This window comes from Urocitellus parryii, chromosome 11 (assembly GCF_045843805.1).
Source record: "Urocitellus parryii isolate mUroPar1 chromosome 11, mUroPar1.hap1, whole genome shotgun sequence".
In the NCBI taxonomy this organism is placed as follows: Eukaryota; Metazoa; Chordata; class Mammalia; order Rodentia; family Sciuridae; genus Urocitellus; species Urocitellus parryii.
The window spans coordinates 105,512,985-105,532,960 of NC_135541.1; the positions used below are offsets into that span (position 1 = coordinate 105,512,985).

The window sequence follows — 19,976 nt, forward strand, 5'->3', positions numbered from 1 at the left end:
TTTGCTATCACTGTCCCAATCCTGTACACCTATATTTTGAATTTCTTTTTCAGTTGTAAATGGACATGATATCTTTATTTTATTTACTTTTATGTGGTGCTGAGGATTGAACCCAGTGCCTCACACGTTGTTGTTGTTTTTGGATAGCAGAATCATAGAGGTAGGAAAACATACTATACCTAACAGTGGTGGCCCCAGGAGGACAGGACAGCATTCCACAATGGTCACCAATCCCACAGCGCTGGAGAACCTCTGTGGTCCAACGAGGTCCATCAATGTTTCAAACAATACAGAGCTGAGCCACCCAAAGGCAAATCCAAAGAATCCCGCATAGACACAGAACCCAATGTAGGTGTTGGCAGATAAAGGTGCTAACAAATGACATGCTCCATTTGCAATAACAGAAGCAGCAAAGAAATACTGGACTCGCGGTCTTATCCACTTTGTGTTGGCTACCAGTCCCATGGAAGGTCTGGCTACCATGTCAACAAAAGCCAGAATGGAAAGAAGGAAGGCTGACTTCTCATTAGAATAATGCTTACTCTTGCCATAATTACTAAGAAAAACCAAAGGTGTAAAGAGTCCAAAAAACATGATCACATTTCCAGAGAGATACAGCAAAAAGCCTCTGTGTGTGAACAGGGACAAGTCCAGGAACTGGTTAATTTTTTGAATAGGTGAACGTTTTTCCTTTTTGCGGTTTCCTCCAATGAGATCTGTATTTGCATCACCTACATTCTTTGCATCAGATTTTCCAGCTTCTTGAAGGGATTCTTTGGACCTAACATTTTCTTTCTTTGTTGGCTTTGGCCCTATGGGTCGCATCAAGGATCCAGCTACACAGCAATTTAATAGGAGGCCCCCAAGAATTAGGAAGCTTCCTCTCCAGCCAAAGATACCAAAGAAAGCCTGATTGAGGGGGGCCAAAGTAGAGAGGAACACAGGGCTGCCAGCCATAGCCAGTCCATTTGCCAATGGTCTCTTTTTGTAGAAATACTTGCCAATCATGGTCAAAGCAGGATTCAAGTTGAAAGCAAGCCCAAGACCTAAGGGAAAGGGGCAAAATTAACTTTTATAAATATCAGAAATATCTCCAATATTACTTAACCAGACAAAGAAACTAAAATAGGAGGTATAAGTAATAGAAAGGGACAAAAGAGTCTCATTATTGGCTACACTCTATAGTGGTTTAAAGTGTGAATTCAAAAGTGAACTACAGAATTCAAATCTCAGCAACACTACTTATTGGCTGTGCAACAGCCCGAACAACGAGTAATACTATTTCAAAATAAAAAATAAGCTGGGCATGGTGGTGCACACCTGTAATCCCAGTGGCTGGGAGGCTGAGGCAGGAGAATTGTGATTTCAAAGTCAGCCTCAGCAAAAGCAAGGTGCTAAGCAACTCAGGGAGATCCTGCCTCTAAATAAAATACAAATTAGGGATGGGGATGTGGCTCAGTGGTTGAGTGCCCCGAGTTCAATATCCAGTACAAAAAATAAAAATGGCTAGGAATGTAGCTCAATGATAGACTCTCCCTGGGCTCAATACCCAGTACTTCAGGCAAGCACTCAACTACTGAGCTATATTCCCAGTCCCATTATTCTTATATCAGTAAGAAAATGAATTTAGGGCTGGGGATGTGGCTCAAGCGGTAGCTCGCTTGCCTGGCATGCGCGGGGTGCTGGGTTCGATCTTCAGCACCACATAAAAACAAAGATGTTGTGTCCATCGAAAAACTAACAAATAAATATTTAAAAAAAAAAAAAAGAAAATGAATTTATAACAGTTGTCAAAAAACATGTTTAAAAATTATACTCAAAACACCTAGACACAAAATGAAAAAACATTTTCTAGATTACCCCTTACTTTCCTAATATGCAGAGACAAATTACAATCTGAAGGTACGCATTACCTATTGAATTAGAAATGATGAAACAAACAAACAAAAAGGATACCCCATTGTTGGCAAGTACATCCTCTCTCATACTGTGGCAGGACTCTAATTCACCCTTTTCTGGAGGACAATTTAGCATATATGTATTTAAATAGCAAACATAGAAGGAAGGGAATGTAGCTCAGTGGTAAAATGTTTGCCCAGCATGCACAAGATACCCAGCAAAAGAAACAGAGAAAATAAAAGACATACTGCAGTTTCCCTTAAAAACCCTTAATAAGCAGGCATGGTGACAAATGCCTGTGATCCCAGCATTCTGGAAGGCTTAAGGCAGGAGGCTCATGAAGTTCAAGGCCAGTTTCAGCAACTTAATGGGGCCCTAAGCAATTTAGTGAGATACTGCTTCAAAATTTTTTTAAAAAGTGGGGACGGGGGTGGGGAGAAATTGTCATTCAAGAGATCTGAAAATTGAACGCAAATGAGTACTAAACGACCAGCAAAAAATTAACACTCAAAAATGAATAATACTTCACCTCCAATGACACCAATACACAAGTAAAGTTCCGATACAGTGTTACAGAAAGAAGCTGCAATCAAGCCACAGCCAGACAAGCAGCCACCAATAATCATGACTGGACGACTGCCGTATTTATTCACCAGGATACTGCTGATGGGACCTGGGAGAGAACAAAAAATTTAATATATAGGAACCATATTCCCTCATATCTACACAAGGCATGAATAATAACAAAGAACAAGTCCTCTAAAATGGCAATGATAAGAATCTATTATTATCTGCGAGTCATATATATGTGTGCTAGAAAATAAAGACATTTCAAGATATACTAAAATACAAAAGATCCCAGTCCATCATTAATTTTTTTCTTTTAAGGCATTGGGAATACCTTGTTAATGAATGTTCACAGGGAACTTGATGCATGCAGGATGATCAACCTATGTATAGTAAGTTTGCTCTAGTTTCAATTTTTGGACAGGCATTTTGATATGATGAGATGTAAGAACACATCTGAGTAGGTTTCTAATTTTAGTGCATTATTTATACATTACAACCAATGTGGCTTGTGTCACAAAGAAAAAAAAACAGTCAATAATACATAATAATTTTTTTTAAGTTTAAGTTTTCCAAGTAGGTCATTAAAAAAAAAAAATTCTCAGTTACATCTAGATGTCTCAGGTATTGAACTGAATACATCTTTTATTTTTCAATTACTATGTTTCAATACTGTGAAAAAAAGCTTGCAGAAGATCAAGTTAGATAATAATCAATTTTATAAAAGTAGTTGTAACGAGACTCAAAAACAAAAAAGGGCCAGGTGTGGTGTTATGCACCTATAATACTGCAGCTCAGAAGGCTAAGGCAGGAGAATGGCGACTTCAAAGCCAACCTCAGCAACTTATGGAGGCCCTAAGCAGCTCAGTGAGAAAGCACCCACCCCTGGATTCACTCCTCAGTACCAAAAAAAGGTGGGGTATGAAATGAAAGGTTATTTGGGTAACCAGATTAAATTCTCAGCTAAACGTACGAAGATGATTAGTTTTACTTGAATGGGAAAGAACCACATGACAAATAATCAGAAAAAGAATTTTATGTATAAATTTTCAAATACAGAAAACATGGCCTCTCACTTGCTACGAGCAAGCAAGTACAATTTGCCCCCCCACTTTTTCCTTTTTTTGGTGGTACTGGGGATCGAACTCAGAGGCACTCAACCACTGAGCCATATCCCTGACCCTTTTTTGCATTTTATTTTGAGATAGGTTGCTTAGGGACTCGCTAAAGTTGCTGAGGCTGGCTTTGAACTCAAAATCTTCTTTGCCTCAGCCTTTAGTTTTACTAAATAAATATATTTTTATCCTTTTGAGATTCATTATCATGATGATTGGATTTTCACACCATGTGTGAGATGTGCCTCTTTCATCAGTCATGATGTTGGCACAGTACTTGTCTGATGTAGAGGGAAAACAAAAAAAGGGGGGAAAAAACTAACAACATTAGCAGATTTTTTTTTTTACAAAATGGAGTAACATACATTGAATTTCATTTATTCATATTTATAAAACTACTTGTGTCATATGTCATGCATATGGATTATGGAAATGATAACTAGGTTTACAGGACACATCAGTCTATCTGGTTAAGGTAGATGACTGCAAATGGAAAAGGCTTAATGCAATGCCTCAGTAGGGAAGAAGATACAAGAAAAGAACCGATTCTAGAACTTGCAAAGTCACAAAGCTAGTGAGAGCCGAGTTTCACATCTAACCTATCCCCACTATCCTACTATAGTACTCTGTAGTTTTGGAAAAAAGTTATACTGCAGAAGACACAAACCACATTTCTATTAGCACAGCACATTCTGACCTTACTGTGTTTCTTTCTATACTTAGCTCCCCTAGAAGACAATATGTTTATTTTAAAAATCATAAACTGACTCTACATATTCAGAATACACTGATAATATATGCTAGTATTATTCAGAGTTGCCACATGGTATACTGATATTAAAAGGACAGGCTCTGATCCAAGGGAATCCTAATTCAAATTATGGCTCCATCACTTTCTTCTCTTTGCTCCCCAGAGGTAGTGGTGGTAGTTATTATTATTTTTTATTATTAATTATTTGCAGTACTGGAGATTGAACCCCGGGCCTCACAACTTGAGGTTATTATGAATTTACCTTTTAGGGTTGTTGAAAAGAATAAAAACGAATTCACATGTGAAGTGTTTAATAGGTCTTCTTCAACAAATATTGGTAGTAATAATGATAACATTAGTGCACATACTTATGCTTTTGTGCACTTGTTTGCACGCACTCTCTAATCATCTGATACAGACATATGTATGCTTAATAATATGAGAGGGAATCAAAACTTTTGATTATCCTTGTGTCTCAGAGGACCAAGTCTAAGTAAGTGGCTGAGTCAAGGACTAGCTGCCCAAAAGGCTCCACCCAGAGCGTGCACAAAACAGTTTCCAATGATACCTTCTAAGTCACTGCTATAGTCTGAATGTTGGTGTCCCCTCAAACCTAAGGAAACCTAACCCCTAAAGGAGCAGTATTAAGAGATAGGGCCTTTAAGAAATAATTAGGTCATGAGGGCAGAGCCTTATGAATGGAATCAGTGTCCTTGTAAAAGAGGCCTGAGGGTGCTTGTCTTCCCTTCTGTCATGGGAACATGCAGCTAGAGGTAACCATCTATGAGGAACAGACTCTTAACAGATACCTGAAAAGACTAACAGTCACTTAATGAAAATATTAGGTCCCAGGTAATTTGAAAATAATCTGAAGTTATAGACTTCGTGAGACTGAAAAACTGAACACTGAAAGAATATTTGCAAAATGGTTCCATATAAATCAGTAATGAGATCTTTGTTTTTTTTTTTTTTAATATTTATTTATTTATTTTAGTTCTCGGCAGACACAACATCTTTGTTGGTATGTGGTGCTGAGGATCGAACCCGGGCCGCACGCATTCCAGGCGAGTGCGCTACCGCTTGAGCCATATCCCCAGCCCAGTAATGAGATCTTTGTATAGTCAGAATTACAAAGATTAATATTGCTATACTGTTGAGTCTATGAAGTATAAGTTAATACTGTAAATTTTGCATTCAAAATTCCAAACCAGAGTATTAAGATATTCATTGTGAGACAGGTGAGGTGGTGCCTGTAATTCCAGCAGCTTGGGAGGTTGAGACAGGAGGATTAAGTTCAAAACCAGCCTCAGCAAAATCGAGGTGCTAAGCAACTCAGTGAGACCCTGTCTCTAAATAAAATTTAAAAATACAGCTGAAAATGTGGCTCAGTGGTCGAGTGTTCCTGAGTTCAATTCCCCCACAAAAAGAAATTTATTGTGGTACTGAAAATATGTAAATTGAAGCTTTCATATTAAAAAAAGGAAAAACAAAAAGGAAGCAACTAAGATAATCTCCTAATAATATACTTACATTCTTAATAACTATCGGTACCTATCTCTTACCCAAAGCACTAAAAACAAGACTATCACTCACAGCTGAAATCATACTACCATTTAGAGTGTAGTCTTAGTGCACAAGATAAAGGATTATGACAGGGCTGGGGTTGTAGCTCAGTGGTAGAGCACTTGCCTCTCATGTGAGAGGCACTGGGTTCAATTCTCAGCAACACACATAAATAAATTAAAAAAGGTCCATCAACAACTAAAAAAAAAAAAAGGATTATGACAGCTGTGAGATGAAAATTCTTAGGGGACATATCACTTAGAGAAACAACAACAAACCATTTAATAAAACTTCTGCCACACAGCTCATGATAGGCAATTTGTCCTTCAGAGTTATTTAAGGAATGATGGCCCTAATTAGCTATAATTAAAAATAGAAAGCGGTAGTTTACAGGCCTATAAGACAAACTCAGAGAAATGTGCTAGTTATCTCACTAACTGGGTGAGGACAAAGAAGGAACTGTTTCCCCTAAAGGAAAGTGTCACATGCAATTAGCACAAGTGACATCACTTACTTTTGATGCAAAATACAAGTGGCTCCCAAGCTCTTTGGTAGTTTAGAATTGCAACATGTGAACCTCTGATTTGTAATCAGCTTAAAGATACAATGAATACCTGGAATGCCTCTGGATAATACTTATGCCAATTTCTTCAAGTCATCATACTCAAAATCTGGTTAGAAACTCTGGCAGATTGGAGTTCAAAGCCTGTAAATTATAGGTGCTCAGAAACTACAAATGTCCAAAGTCCAAAGTTTCTGAACTTAAAAAAAAAAAAAAAAGTACTACAATTTAGCCCTTAATTTCTTTTAAAATGTATGCGAAAGACCTAACAGGCCTATCTTAAAATTGTAAAAAGCAGAAAAAGCTGCATGGTGAAAAAAATAGGTATTCCCACTCTTGTTCCTAGACACCCAGGTTATCTTCCTCCAAGGCAACCATTTTATCTATTTCTTCTGTGAAAATTTAATAATGCGTAATTTAATTATGATTTCTACTACATATTCCTGCTTCATAAGCTTATATTATTATCTCCAAAGAATTATAAATTTCTCAGAGGAAGAGATCAGGACCAGTGTTCTTTATTATAACAAATAGCTCAGTGCTGAGTATACTCATGGAGCCCAGTAAGTACTAGTCCAATTTGCTACCAGTTTAGCAGCCAAAGGCTAAATTATTTGCAGGTTAAGTGTAGAATCTTTTCACATGCTAGGCAAGCACTCTACCACTGAGACACATTCCCAGCTCCTAGAATCTTTATAATGGCTATTAAAGATTTACATGTGAGTTTAATTGGAGGCAATAAATTGCTAACAATGACAAGATATAACAGAATTTTGTCTAAACAAAGAAACGACACACTGTCAATCCCAATAAACAAAAGCACTTGGCTCTAGAATTCTTGCTAACTAAGCAACTACATATTTTATTATGGTAGGTTTAACTTTTTTACACGTTTAACTGTGATTCGATGTCTCATAGTCAAGCAAACAGTATTTTAAATAATATTAAGTAAGCAATTTACTCTCTACATAGCTTTCATAACATGCCAAAGAAAACAGAAAGGAAAGAAATGATAAAAACTCAAGTTTAAAGTACAAATGAAATGCTTTTGGGATGCAAATCACAAGAAAAAAGGGAAAGTTCTATTAGTTTTTTGATTTTTTAACACAATTAAAAGAGATTTTACCTGAGACTTTGAATTATTCTAACCAGGTTATTTTAGTTTAATTCTTCCAATATCACCTTTAAAAAATATGTTTACATTTCAATAGTCAAAAAACAAGTTTTTATGCATAACTTACCTCCTGCATACATGACGGCCAACATGATGGAAGATATCCACGATACTTCACTAGTGGTGGCATTGAATATACTTTCAATTTCTTTAAAGAAGACTGTAATGGATTTGGGAAATGCATAAGAGAAGCCGATAGAAATGAAAGCTCCAATTACCACTGCCCACCCCCAGCCTCCATCTGGGGGGGTATATCCAACTGGTCCTCCAATTGCTGGTGGCATTTTAGGTATAGATGAATTCCAAAATGTAGCTCAAATCCAAATATCTGAAGAATATAAAATTAAAATAGTATGTCAATAATAAAGTATCCTAAAACAAAACAAAACAAAACAAAAACCCTTCTGTGCAGCAATAATGTGTTTCACTCCTGGTACCTGGAATAGAGCCCTGTGTGTGGTAGCACACACCTGTAATCCGCGTAACTCAGGAGGCGAAACAGGAATACTATAAATTTGAGGCAAGCCTCAGCAACTTAGTGAGACCTTATCTCAGAAGACTAAGGATGTGGCTCAGTGGTAAAGCGCACCTGGTTCAATCCCAGTACTAACAACGACGACAAACTTGAACCAAGTAGAACAGATTTCTGTCAAACAAAATCATGTTTGCTGGGTGCAATGGCGCACGCCTGTAATCCCAGCAGCTCAGGAAGTGAAGGCAGTAAGATCGAAAGTTCAAAGCCAGCCTCAGCCACGGGGTGGTGCCAAGCAATTCAGTGAGACCCCGTCTCTTGATAAAATACAAAATTGGGCTGGGTATGTGGCTCAGTGGTTGAGTGTCCCTGAATTCAATCACTAGTACCCCCCCCCCAAAAATCACATTTCATTTTAATTAAAATAAATGTGTTGAATTACACATCACTGTGATAACCATCTCATCTTTCTAGAACTAATTTAAACTTAGAACAGGGAAGGCAGGAATTTTTTGCCCATGCAAAATAAGTTCATGCTCCCTTCAATATTTCTGACCTAATCTCTTTGGATTTCTGTCATAGGACTCTCTAAAACAATGCCTTCTATAATTTTTCCTTCCTTTAGGGCCCTAGAGATTTTTATTGCATGGGGCAGTGAAACACAGTAAGATATGGGATGAGTAAGAGATATAAAATATAAAATTATATTTTTATTTTATATTCGGGGAAGGACATTCAGATAAGGCAAGGTAGAAAAGCAGAAGACCTCAGGCATCCATTTTTAGAAAAAATGATTTTCAGCTAAGATTCCATCTAAATCTAATGATCTGGGAAAGAATTCCCTTAAAAATATCACCTAGTTTAAAGATTAAAGATGCTTATTCTAGGGCTGGGGTTGTATGTAGCTCAGTGGTGGAGTGCTTACTTTGCATGTGTGAGGCACTGGGTTCAATCCTCATCACCATATAAAAATAAATAAATAAAATAATGGTATTGTGTCCATCTACAACTAAAAAAAATAAAAATTAAAAAAAAAAGCATTTCACTTAGCTAGTATTTACAAGGTTTCCTAAAATTTCTACTGAACATAAAAAATGTTATTTAACATCTCAATTCCACTAACAGAGGCAGCCTAGATTCTAAGATTATATTAAACAGAATTCCTCCAGGCATCAATTTTATGAGTTTTTTCTTATACATATAAATATGAAAAAAAGAGAACACTTGAAATTTTTCAAAGAACTACTAAAAAGATTAATTCATCTCAGAATATTTACATAGAATAACACCCACACACAGACAGTAGAGCTATTTAACACATCAAGTCCTGACTGGAACAGCTAATACGTGCTGGACGTGATTAAACTTTGGGCTTAGCTGCCAGCTATGATTTGTCCCAATTAAGCAGTTCTAATTTTTAGTCACTAAGACTCGCCTCATCATGTTAATAATACCTCATTCTATAATGTCAAAATTAGATTTAGCACTTCAGGATAAAGCTTTAAGATGATTCAAAAATAAATACAAAGTGTAAGAAATAAAGGGTACACAAAATAATTTTGGAAAAAAATAAAAAAGAACATTTATAAAACCCCCAAACTGATTCAATATAGTTCTACTACCATCTAACAAAAGGCTGCTCCTGTTAACTTAAAAATTCTTATTGTACATAAGATACAAGCAGGACTCCTGGCCCAGTATGTGGAGCTCTATTAAGAAAAGGGAGCACATACATTTTTTAAATATAGATGTTCAGAGGCTAAAAGGGACTTTAATTTAAGACTTTAATCCTTACAATGTACACAGTGGCCTCCCTATCAGCTTAGCTACTGTTGCCTATAAGTGATGGGGGGGATTAAGAAAAAAATGATAGGGTGATGAGAAAAGCTCAAATTGCCTCAGACAGGATGATATGAAATAATAACCCTAATTTTTCTTAGCAATGATAACGGTAGCAAGAACCCCCTTTCGGAGTTTCTGAAGTCTCTCCTTTTCTCATGTGTCTTTAGAATTATGCTTTGTAAACCAATATGAAAAGCCAAAGTTATGCGCCACACCCGCCAAGTTTTGGGTCCACTCTAGAAGAGCTACAAAAGCCCTTAAAAACAGTAATCATTATGTTTATATTACTTATATTATATTTATATTACCCATACTTTTCCCATCAACACATAAAACAGAGCCATTGTCATTTCCTAACATGACAATGGCAGTTTGTGATCGAAAAAGAGGCAGGAAGTATCTAAAAATCAATAATCTTAAAAGAATTTATTACTAAGTTTAAACTAGTTTTAAGTTTCAGCTACACATGGAAACATTCAAATCCAGAAGGCTGATTTACTGAAGCTATTACTGCTAAAGAAGCTAACCTTCTGCTCTTTACAACTGGCCCTAATCCAGCTTCATAGCTTACAGAATCACCTGCCCCAAATTAATCTCCAAGACTCAAGAGCTAGTAAATCTCACCTTCTTTTGCCTTATTTTCCACTATTAAACTGATTACAGTGAAAAAGGAAGGAAAAAATAAATAAGTAGGCTGGGGTGTATAGCTCAATGGTAAATGTGTGCTTAGCATGCACAGGTCCCCAAGTTTATTCCCTCAAATCAAACAAAAAGCACCCATCACAGTAAAAATATAACCACTAAGCCTAACACTCAAGCAATGCATTGTTTTGATCAAACTGCATATGAAGAACATTTAAAAAGTATAAACCTGTCTCTGCAAACCTCCAACTATCAGTCATTCGGGGAAAACCTACCTATATTACAAGTAAAATACACTCTCCTCATTCCAAGAGAAATCAATAAATTGCTAACTAGAATGCTTTAAGAAGCATTTCAAGTCTATCTTCCAGAATATGTGTAAATAAATTCTTGCTTTTAACCCATTTTTATCTCTCTTAAAAAAATCAATATTTTAGTTAATAATCTCAGTTTTTTATATGATCCGACCTTTGTACTAATAAACTAGAAAAAAAAATATTTTTTAAGACAGCAGATCTCAGCCAGGTACAGTGGTGCATGCCTGTAATTTCAGCAATTCAGGAGGCAGAAAGATCCCAAGCCTCAGGCCCTAGGCAACTTAGTGAGAACCTGTTTCAAAAGAAAAAATTAAAAGGGCTGGAGATGTGACTCAATAGTTAAGTGCCACTGGGTTCAATTCCTGGTAACAAAAACAGGAAAAAAGTAAAAACAAAAAACAGTAAAAAAGACATGTGGCCACTATGGAAAACATGGAGATTCCTGAAAAAAAAAAGAAAAATTGTCAGAAAACCATACCTTCCAGGTATATATACACCAAAGAACTGAAATCTGGATCTCAAAGATCTGCACTTCCATGTTCTTTGCAGCATTAGTCAGTAAAAGGCAAGAATGAAAGCAACCTAAATGTCCATCAATGGAGAAATGGATAAAGAAAACGTGGCATATACATACAGTGGAATATTATTGAGCCTTAAGAAAGGAAACCCTGCCATTTGTGACAACATGGATAAATCCAAAGGGCACTTGCTAAGTAAAATAAACCAGACCAAGAAAGACAAATACTGCATGATCTTACTTATATGTGAATCTAAATTAATCAAAGAAGCAGAGAGTGAAATGGTAATTGCCGGGAGCTGGATGGAGGGGGAAATAGGAAGGTAACAGTCAAAGGGCACACACTGTACAACACACAGCCTACGATCAGGCAACATTATACCAAATACTTAATTTGCTAAGAGTGTATATCTATATTAAGTTTTTTTTTAACACAAAAGGAAAAAAACAAATTGGGAGGAAACTTGGAGGTGATAAGCACAAGGCATAGACAGTGATGATGGTTACAAAAGTGTAGACTTATCTCTGAACAGCTCAAGTTGTACACATTAAATAGCTACAGCTTTCTGTATGTCATCATACATCATTAAAGCATTAGAAAGGGAAGGCAGGGCAGATCCAGGGAGCAAGATATTAAAGATGTGTCATGAAATTCATAAAGCTATCTTATTTTCCTGGGTTTATTGTTCTAAGTAAAAATTCACTTTCAGGGCTGAGTTGTCTAGCATACTTGAGGCTTTGGATTCCATATTCAGCACCACACACAAAAAAACAGCCACACACCAACAACAGAAATTCTTCACTCTCATACCCAACACCTGCCCCCTGAACAAACAAACCAAAGCAACCTTAAGCAGATATATAGTTGAAAAGGGGAGTAAATAGCTTTTTCAGATAATTGTGAATGTTCTTTGATAACCACACTAAAGTTTGGCAAACAATATAGCCTTTTGTTTGTTTTTGTGGTACTAGGGATTGAACCCAGGGCTTCACACATTTGGGCAAGAGCCCTTACCATAGAGCTATAACCCCAGTCCTTTTTAAATTTTATTTTGAGAAAGGGTCTAAGTTGCCCAGGCAGGACTTGCCTCAGCCTCCAATTATACGCAAACAGCACACATGGCTCTATAATCTGGACCCCTGTAATGCTGGGAATTGAAGGCCTCAAGCATGAGGGCAAACACTACAACATAGCTATATCTCCAGCCCTATAGTTTCTGTTGTTGTTTACCTTTTTTAAAAAATTGGTTCTTTTTAGTTATACGTGAAATGATAGTTGAACCATTCTATACAAGCACAGAATATATCTTATTCTAATTAGGACCCTAGTCTTATGGATGTACACAATGGTAAGATACACTGTGGTATATTTATACATGTATATAAGAAAGATATGTCATATTCACTCCACTGTCCAGCCCTGTAGTGTTTTTTTGTTTTGGTAGTGGGGATTGAACTCAGGGGCACATAACCACATCCCCAGTCCTTTTTTGTATTTTATTTAGAAATAGGGCCTCACTAAATTGTGAGGCTGGCTTTGAACTTGCAATCCTCCTGCCTTGGCCACCCAAGTAGCTGGGATTAGGGTGTGTGTCACTATGCCCAGCTTGAACAGCAGTCTCTACCCCAAATCAGGAATTTGTTCAAAGTTTTCCCCAACAGGAAAGCTTATAATAAATGCTTGTTAGAAGTAAGAGTACCATAAAACAGATAAAACCTAACATTCGTAACTGTCCTAATTTATACTGTGATCTGGAAAAGGCCTGCTGTCTTTTGACTGAACGTATCATGTGATGGAGTAGAGTGTTTATCAGATTGCTTAGCCCTTTCACTACCTAAAATAAGACAGAAGGTGGTGCTGGAGGTTGAGAATAGGGTTTCTCCAGCATACGGCAGTTCATACCCCTTCATTACCAACCTTTCTGGCATCTCTCTTAAGTGTAGTTTTATGTATAAATTGTTCAAGTATGACACTTTATCTTGTGGATGATTTTTTGTGACGAATCTTTGCTAAATATGAGTTCAGTTGGATTTTCTTAGTTGAGCAAAGGCTCAAGACTGAAATTCTTTAAAAGGGCAGAAACAAAGTTGCACATATCATGGAGGCCTGCAGATATAAAGACCCAGCCTCAAGAATAAATCCCAGGAAATGGAATTTAGTGCCATCGCCAAATGACATGCAAAATACGTATTCCTGGCTTGTTTGATGAAGTGATTTAACATAAGTTTTTTTCACAGAGCTTTCTGATAATCAATATTTTACTTTACCAGCAGTTAAGAGTTCCTTGTGCTGTTTCATGAACAAAGCTACGCAACCTACTTCAATGAATGATAAATAAAAAATGGTGCCTTTCTATTCTCAACTTTCTAAATTTCATTAAGAAAATATAATATGCCCAAATAAGATTCAATTTTCACTTATATTTCCATTCTATTGGGTCTATGTTGATGTACAATTCTAATTAATTTACCTTAACTTTAATACTCAATAGTAGTCTCATGATGCTATTATTATGTCAACTATAATTTTCTGGCAGTTGTTTTAGAAATGAAGAAGAGTAAAGTAATACAGAGAACCAACGAAGTTGACCATACTTACAGGTGAGTGAACAGGAAAATTTAAAGGTAGTGCATGATTTTATACAATGAGGGTGGAAGGGAAAATAGCCTCAGTAACATAGAAATTCTCAATTGTGAGTTGATTCCTCTGTTGAATTAGTTTTAATATTTTATTTACCCTCCCTACATTAATATAATTTCTTTCATAAGTGATCCATTTGTAGACTTGCTAAATATATAAGAACAATGGCATTTTGGATTGAGAACAATTTTCAAAATAAGGCAGAGAAACTTCTACTTATAGTCTGATTAGTAAACTTTGAATACAAATTCCAATAAAAAATATTTGTCCCTGTAACAATTCAACTCGAAGCTCAAGCCTGCATGAAAAATTGTGAAACAGCTGTTAAAAGGTTTATAGTTAAGGGGCTGGGGCTACCGGTCAGTGGTAGAGTGCATGCCTGGCAATTGTGAGGCACTAGGTTTGATCCTCAGCACCATATAAAAATAAAGAAAGATTTTGTGTCCATCTACAACTTAAATTTTTTTTAATATTATTAAAAGGGTTCATGAAACTAGTAACTATTTTTACTTCAATTGACAATTAGAAATAAATGAGAACAAAATACTGTAATGTTTTATTTTTTTAATGACTTTTTTTAAAAGACATTTTTTATTACCAGGAGTATGGCCCCTATTCTAAGAACAAGTAAATTTAAGGGGACATGGCATGAAATACAATTTCACACTGCTACCAGTGCTACTTCAAAAACACATTGCTACTTCAAAAACAATATAAGCTACTAGCACTTAAAGTACATCATCCAAGGCGAAAGTAAGTTTTACAATAGCATATTAATTCTCTAATCTCAATAACAACCTCCTAAAGTGGCAGCCTGGATTCCTTGGCCATTTTACTGTGCCTTTCTACTATTTAAGTACATACTAAGTTTCTTTATGAGCCTTACAACTCCACAGATCAAGGGTTAGTTTTTTTTAATGCAATAAAGAATGGGGCCTGAGCTGGGTGTGGTGATGCATGCCTGCAATCCCAGCAGCTTAGGAGGCTGAGGCAGGAGGATCTTCAGTTCAAAGCCAGCCTCAGCAAAAAGTGAGGCCCTTATCAACTCAATGAGACTCTGACTCTAAATAAAATATGTAAAAGAACTGGGGATGTGGCTCAGTGATGAAAGAAAGAAAGGAAGGAAGGAAGGAAGAAACTATATAACTATTCTGGGGTAAGCATACATAAAATGTTACATTGCTGGAGGCTGAAAGGGAGATAAAATTAGAGTGCCACTGAGTTCAATTCCCCATAACACACACACACACACACACACACACACACACACACACACACAGTCACAGATATTCATTATAGAAAAATTGGAAGATATACACGTGTGAATAGAAAAACTTACCTGTTATTAACATTTTTATGTCAATTCTCTTGACTTCCTTTTAGGATAGTCATGGAGAAGCATAAACATCAAATAGGGGCTCATATTATATTCTGCTTCAGAGCCTACTTTTTCTACTTAATATCATAAACTTCTGTTTGGTTTTTTGGTACTGGAGACTGAACCCAAGAGTGTTCTTCCACTGAGATTCATCCTCAGCCCTTTTCATTTTCAACTCTGATACAGAGTTCAGCTAAGTTCCTGAGGCTGGGACCAAACATGCAATCCTCACCTCAGCCTTCTGAGGTGCTGGGACTATAGCTGTGTGCCACCACACATGACCTCAGAAACCATATCTCAAAAATAAATACATAATTAAAAAAGACTGAAGACGTAGCTCAGTGGTAGGGCACTTGCCCAGTGTGTGGAAGCCCCAGCATTAGAGAAAAAACAATACTGTAACACTGTTGCATGCTTAGGTATCTCTTTTATTTTCCTCCTTCTATAAACATCCCATAAAACACTACTGTGGTAAATTAGAGATTTTGGATAAATTTTTAGAATTCCTATAAAAATTCTAAGGTATATACTACCAACTTACTCTTAAAATTACATTAATTTGTACTCTTCACCACTGTGTAATGAAACAGCCTATTTTCAATTAAAAAATACACCAATGTTAAGAAATCTAAGGGTAGAGATGGAAATATGGCTCAGTGGTCAAGTGTGTGCCTACCAAGCACAAGGCCCTGGGTTCTATCCCCAGGACCCTCTACCCCCACAAAAAAAAAAAAAAAAAAAAAAGAGGAAACACCTACATCTTTTCTACATTAAGTTTGCTGAGTATTTAATATCAGATGAACAAAAAACTGGCGAAACCATGCAATAATAGAACCATAGGTTATTTAGAGCTAAGCACTAAGATTCTTGAGTAAAAGCTGGACATCTGGTCAAAAGTAGTGAATTCATTTTTACTTTACACTGCAAACACCTGACTTCCAGAGCATTTTACCATTTCAGGAATCTAGGCTACTTCTCAAAAGGCACACAGAGAAGCCTGTATATCTATTAATATATTGTATTAATATACTGTATATCTATTAATATATTGTAGAAAATATAAGCACAATTACTAAAACAAAAGCTACAGAATCAAGTTAGCTCATTTCTCTTTAGGATTGGAGTTAATGGATTAGTGCACATAGGCATAAAATAGTAGATAAGGATGTCCAGAGATTAGAAAATAACTTCTAAAAGATATTTCAAAGTTTTAAGAAAAGTTAGTAGAACCAATTCTTCATTATATCAGTCACAATTAAAAAGTACATTTTCAAGTTTCCTTCTCTTTGACACTGCTGTGTCATTAGTGCTTCTCATACTTACTAGTAAAGACTGAGGCTTTTTGTCTCATAAAACCAATGGAAAGAAGGAAAGGGGGAAAAAGATATTCTGATAAGCATCACTGTAAAAGAGGCAGAAGAAGAGGAAGATAAGTAATGGACTTTAAAAATACTGATGTATGGTTCATAATGAATCATTTTTTGGGCAATTTTAGCTGTAAATAGACAACCTTATGCCTCCCTTGGGAGAAAGGCACACAATGACCATTAAGGGACACCACTACTTTAGGACACCTTTGTCCTAAAGACCAAGTCAAATAAAGGCAAAAAGTGTAATTTTGTTCCAAATTCACAAATTAATGTGATACAAGAAATACTCAGTAATTTGCAAAAGTAAAAAGACTTTTCATGAATTAATAGTTTACCTAATTTTACCTAACACTAAGGTATAACTAATTGCTTTTCTGAATACATCTCACCACATGGAGTTAGTTTCCTGTATGACGCCTTATCAATGTTTCTTGGGTACTTTAAAAACTCTACATGACAAGTTGTATGTCTATTTCTTCCTTTGTAAGCAATATTCCCCTAATTGAACTGTTGTGTGCTTTTTAGATCATGAAGGACAGAGGCTATTTTTCTAGTTTTAAAAATTCAACACATACATATGACCAAATGGTAAGCTTCAAGGAAATTTGTTTTTACCGGTTTTTGAGAAATAGAAAAAACTGAAACAAGAAAAAAACCTCTTTAGTCGTCCTATGCTCTCTGGATATAGTGCCCTCTACAGAGAGGCAGGGAAGTTTCTGTTCCTGTGCAGGTTCCCTCCCACTCCTTTTCTCTTGTCACGCTGGGCTGCTCTGCCACTTAACCATACCCAACAAAAACTTACCTTCTTTAGTGATTCATTTTTGCCTTTTCACAGACTAGAAAGTAACTATTGTTTATGACCTGAGTCTTATGTCCCTTTCATGTGTTTACTTCTTCCCCCAAATGGACCCATTTCATGTTTTATAAACCATAAAAATGAAATAATACCGAAGAAAGGGTGGACGGACATATGTTGTGTCCATCAATGCTGGATTTTGCTTGGCAGAATTCCAGATTATATTCTGGAATAAATACCTATCAAGATCTAAGTGGGCCAATTCAATTTACTAATATATGAGCTACCTTGTTCCAGAATCTGAAAAATAAATATTATGGCTAGATTAAAATTAAAAAGCAGCATATTGTCAGGGTTACATCATTTATTACTCTGAATGTAAATGAACATTTTAAAAAAATATTTTATTTAGTAGATTCTAGTATTTCTGCTAGAATCTACTTCACTTAAAGAATTCTGAAGGCTAATAAGGAGCATAAGTGGATTAAAATTCACTGAAAGATAAACAGAAGGCGTTTTCTTGCAAAAAACTGAGCTGAGGGCTGGGGATGTGGCTCAAGCAGTAACGCACTCGCCTGGCATGCGTGAGGCCCGGGTTCGATCCTCAGCACCACATACCAACAAAGATGTTGTGTCTGCCGAAAACTAAAAAAAAATAAATATTAAAAAAAATTCTCTCTCCCCCCCTCCCTCACTCTCTCTTAAAAAAAAAAAAACAAACTGAGCTGAATTATAGAATTAACATTATACTTAATTTAAAATAAAATCTATCTTTAAGGACTAGAAATAGAGTAATAACAGTTCATTTAAAAGCTTTATTCTCATTCTAAAAGCTTTCAAACCATATTCCAAGATATTTTTTTCAGCAAGGTACACTGGCGCACACATATGTAGGCCCAGCTGCTCAAGAGGCTGAGGCAAAAGGACCACATGTTTAAGCCATCCTGGTCAACTGAGTGAGACCCCGTCTCAAAATAAAATTAAAAAATGGGCTGAGGATGTAGCTCAGTGGACGAAAGCCCTTGGGTTCAATCCCCAATTATCAGAAAAGAAAAAAATAAAGCCTCCATACCTTTCTACTAATTTCTTGTACATTCAGTAATCACCTTTTGAACGAGTACAGATTTCACTATGATAGTACCTTTGACCACACAGAACTAAGTTGTTTTTTCTTGTTGTTTGTTTCATTAGTGCCAGACAAACCACCAGAGTATTAAAACCGAGTACTATTGGGCAATTAAAACATTCATCATTTAAAAATTTTTATTTGCATAGCATTTTTAGAGCAAAAAAAAAGTCTATTTATATAGTCATTACAGATATAATCAAAAGGAAATTAGTGTTATTAACTCAAAATATACTAAACTTAAAAAAGCCCTTTTAATTGCTAACAATATAAGGCCAGGCTACATTGTCATTAAGATAATATCAGTAATTTAATTAGAAATATACAATTTCCAAATAAGCATTTTATTTTCCTGGAAACTATAGTAATTGGTAAACCACTCTCCTTTCCTCTATTCCATCCAACAGATTTCTGTGGGTAATTAATAATACTGTTATATAGTTACATAGGTTGAAGTAAGGATGTACAATTGTAATCTGCAGAGGCAGGTATTTCAAATCTGAGGTTTATCAACTTTTTCAGGGGTTCTTCCAAATGAGCAAAGTAAATGCATACAGTCATACACACTAAGCTGTTGTTGAAGACAAAGTTTCAAGTACATTTGCTGATTTCAAGGTACTCAAAACAAAGGTAAGAAAATGTCAAATAAATGAAGGCATCCACTGTTCCATTTAACATAGCCCTTAAAATAAAACTCCTTTGAAAACACAAACTTCCTGAATTCAAAGCAAAATTATTCTGCCTGAATTTGTGAAGGAAAATTATTTTAGTCTAGTCCAGCACAGTGGTGCATGTCTGTTAATCTCACTGACTGGGGAGGCTGAGGATTGACATATTCAAAGCCAGTCTCAGCAACTTAGTGAGACACTGACTCAAAATAAAAAATAAAAAGGCTGGGGATGTGGCTCAGTACTCCCCCGACCTCCCCCCAAAAAACACATCATTTTGCTCTACCTTAGCATATACATAAGCATTTTGTTTCCTAATTTGTGAAGCCAGTATTTATAATAAAGGAGAGTAAGTCAATGGCCCAAGAATTTACCTAACCTATAACATCATCATTCTACAACCCTGCAACATTATGATGTATACACTATGTTGTATTTGGTTAATTTCACTCTCACGTGGGGACAAAAAGTAAAGGAGTTAGGAGCAGAGGTCCTTAGCATCTTTAGTGCCAGATTCCTTTGGTGGTTTTCAAAAGCCCACGGAATTCTTGTCAGAATAATGTTCTAAATGCATAA

At 36.1% G+C, this 19,976-nt stretch overlaps 1 protein-coding gene and 1 non-coding gene across 6 annotated transcripts in view; one reads left to right on the forward strand and one right to left on the reverse strand.

The window, feature by feature from the left end:
• The window catches only part of Slc16a1 (solute carrier family 16 member 1), a 55,885-nt gene that overhangs the window by 4,378 nt on the left and 31,531 nt on the right, over positions 1 to 19,976 (reverse strand). For 4 of the 5 annotated variants that reach the window (XM_077791529.1, XM_026394199.2, XM_026394197.2 and 1 more), the window contains 3 exons: positions 7,699 to 7,959; positions 2,429 to 2,572; positions 180 to 1,046 (listed from right to left, as the gene is read on the reverse strand). In XM_077791529.1, coding sequence (XP_077647655.1) covers positions 180 to 1,046; positions 2,429 to 2,572; positions 7,699 to 7,915 — 1,228 coding nt within the window. In that variant the 5' untranslated portion in view covers positions 7,916 to 7,959. Of the gene's footprint in view, positions 1 to 179; positions 1,047 to 2,428; positions 2,573 to 7,698; positions 7,960 to 16,763; positions 16,843 to 19,976 lie in introns of all 5 variants that reach the window. The other variant, XM_026394198.2, reaches the window with a different exon arrangement.
• Positions 3,769 to 3,868, forward strand: LOC113186683 (small nucleolar RNA U13). The gene has a single exon (XR_003301322.2). It is a non-coding gene; the product is annotated as a small nucleolar RNA U13 (small nucleolar RNA).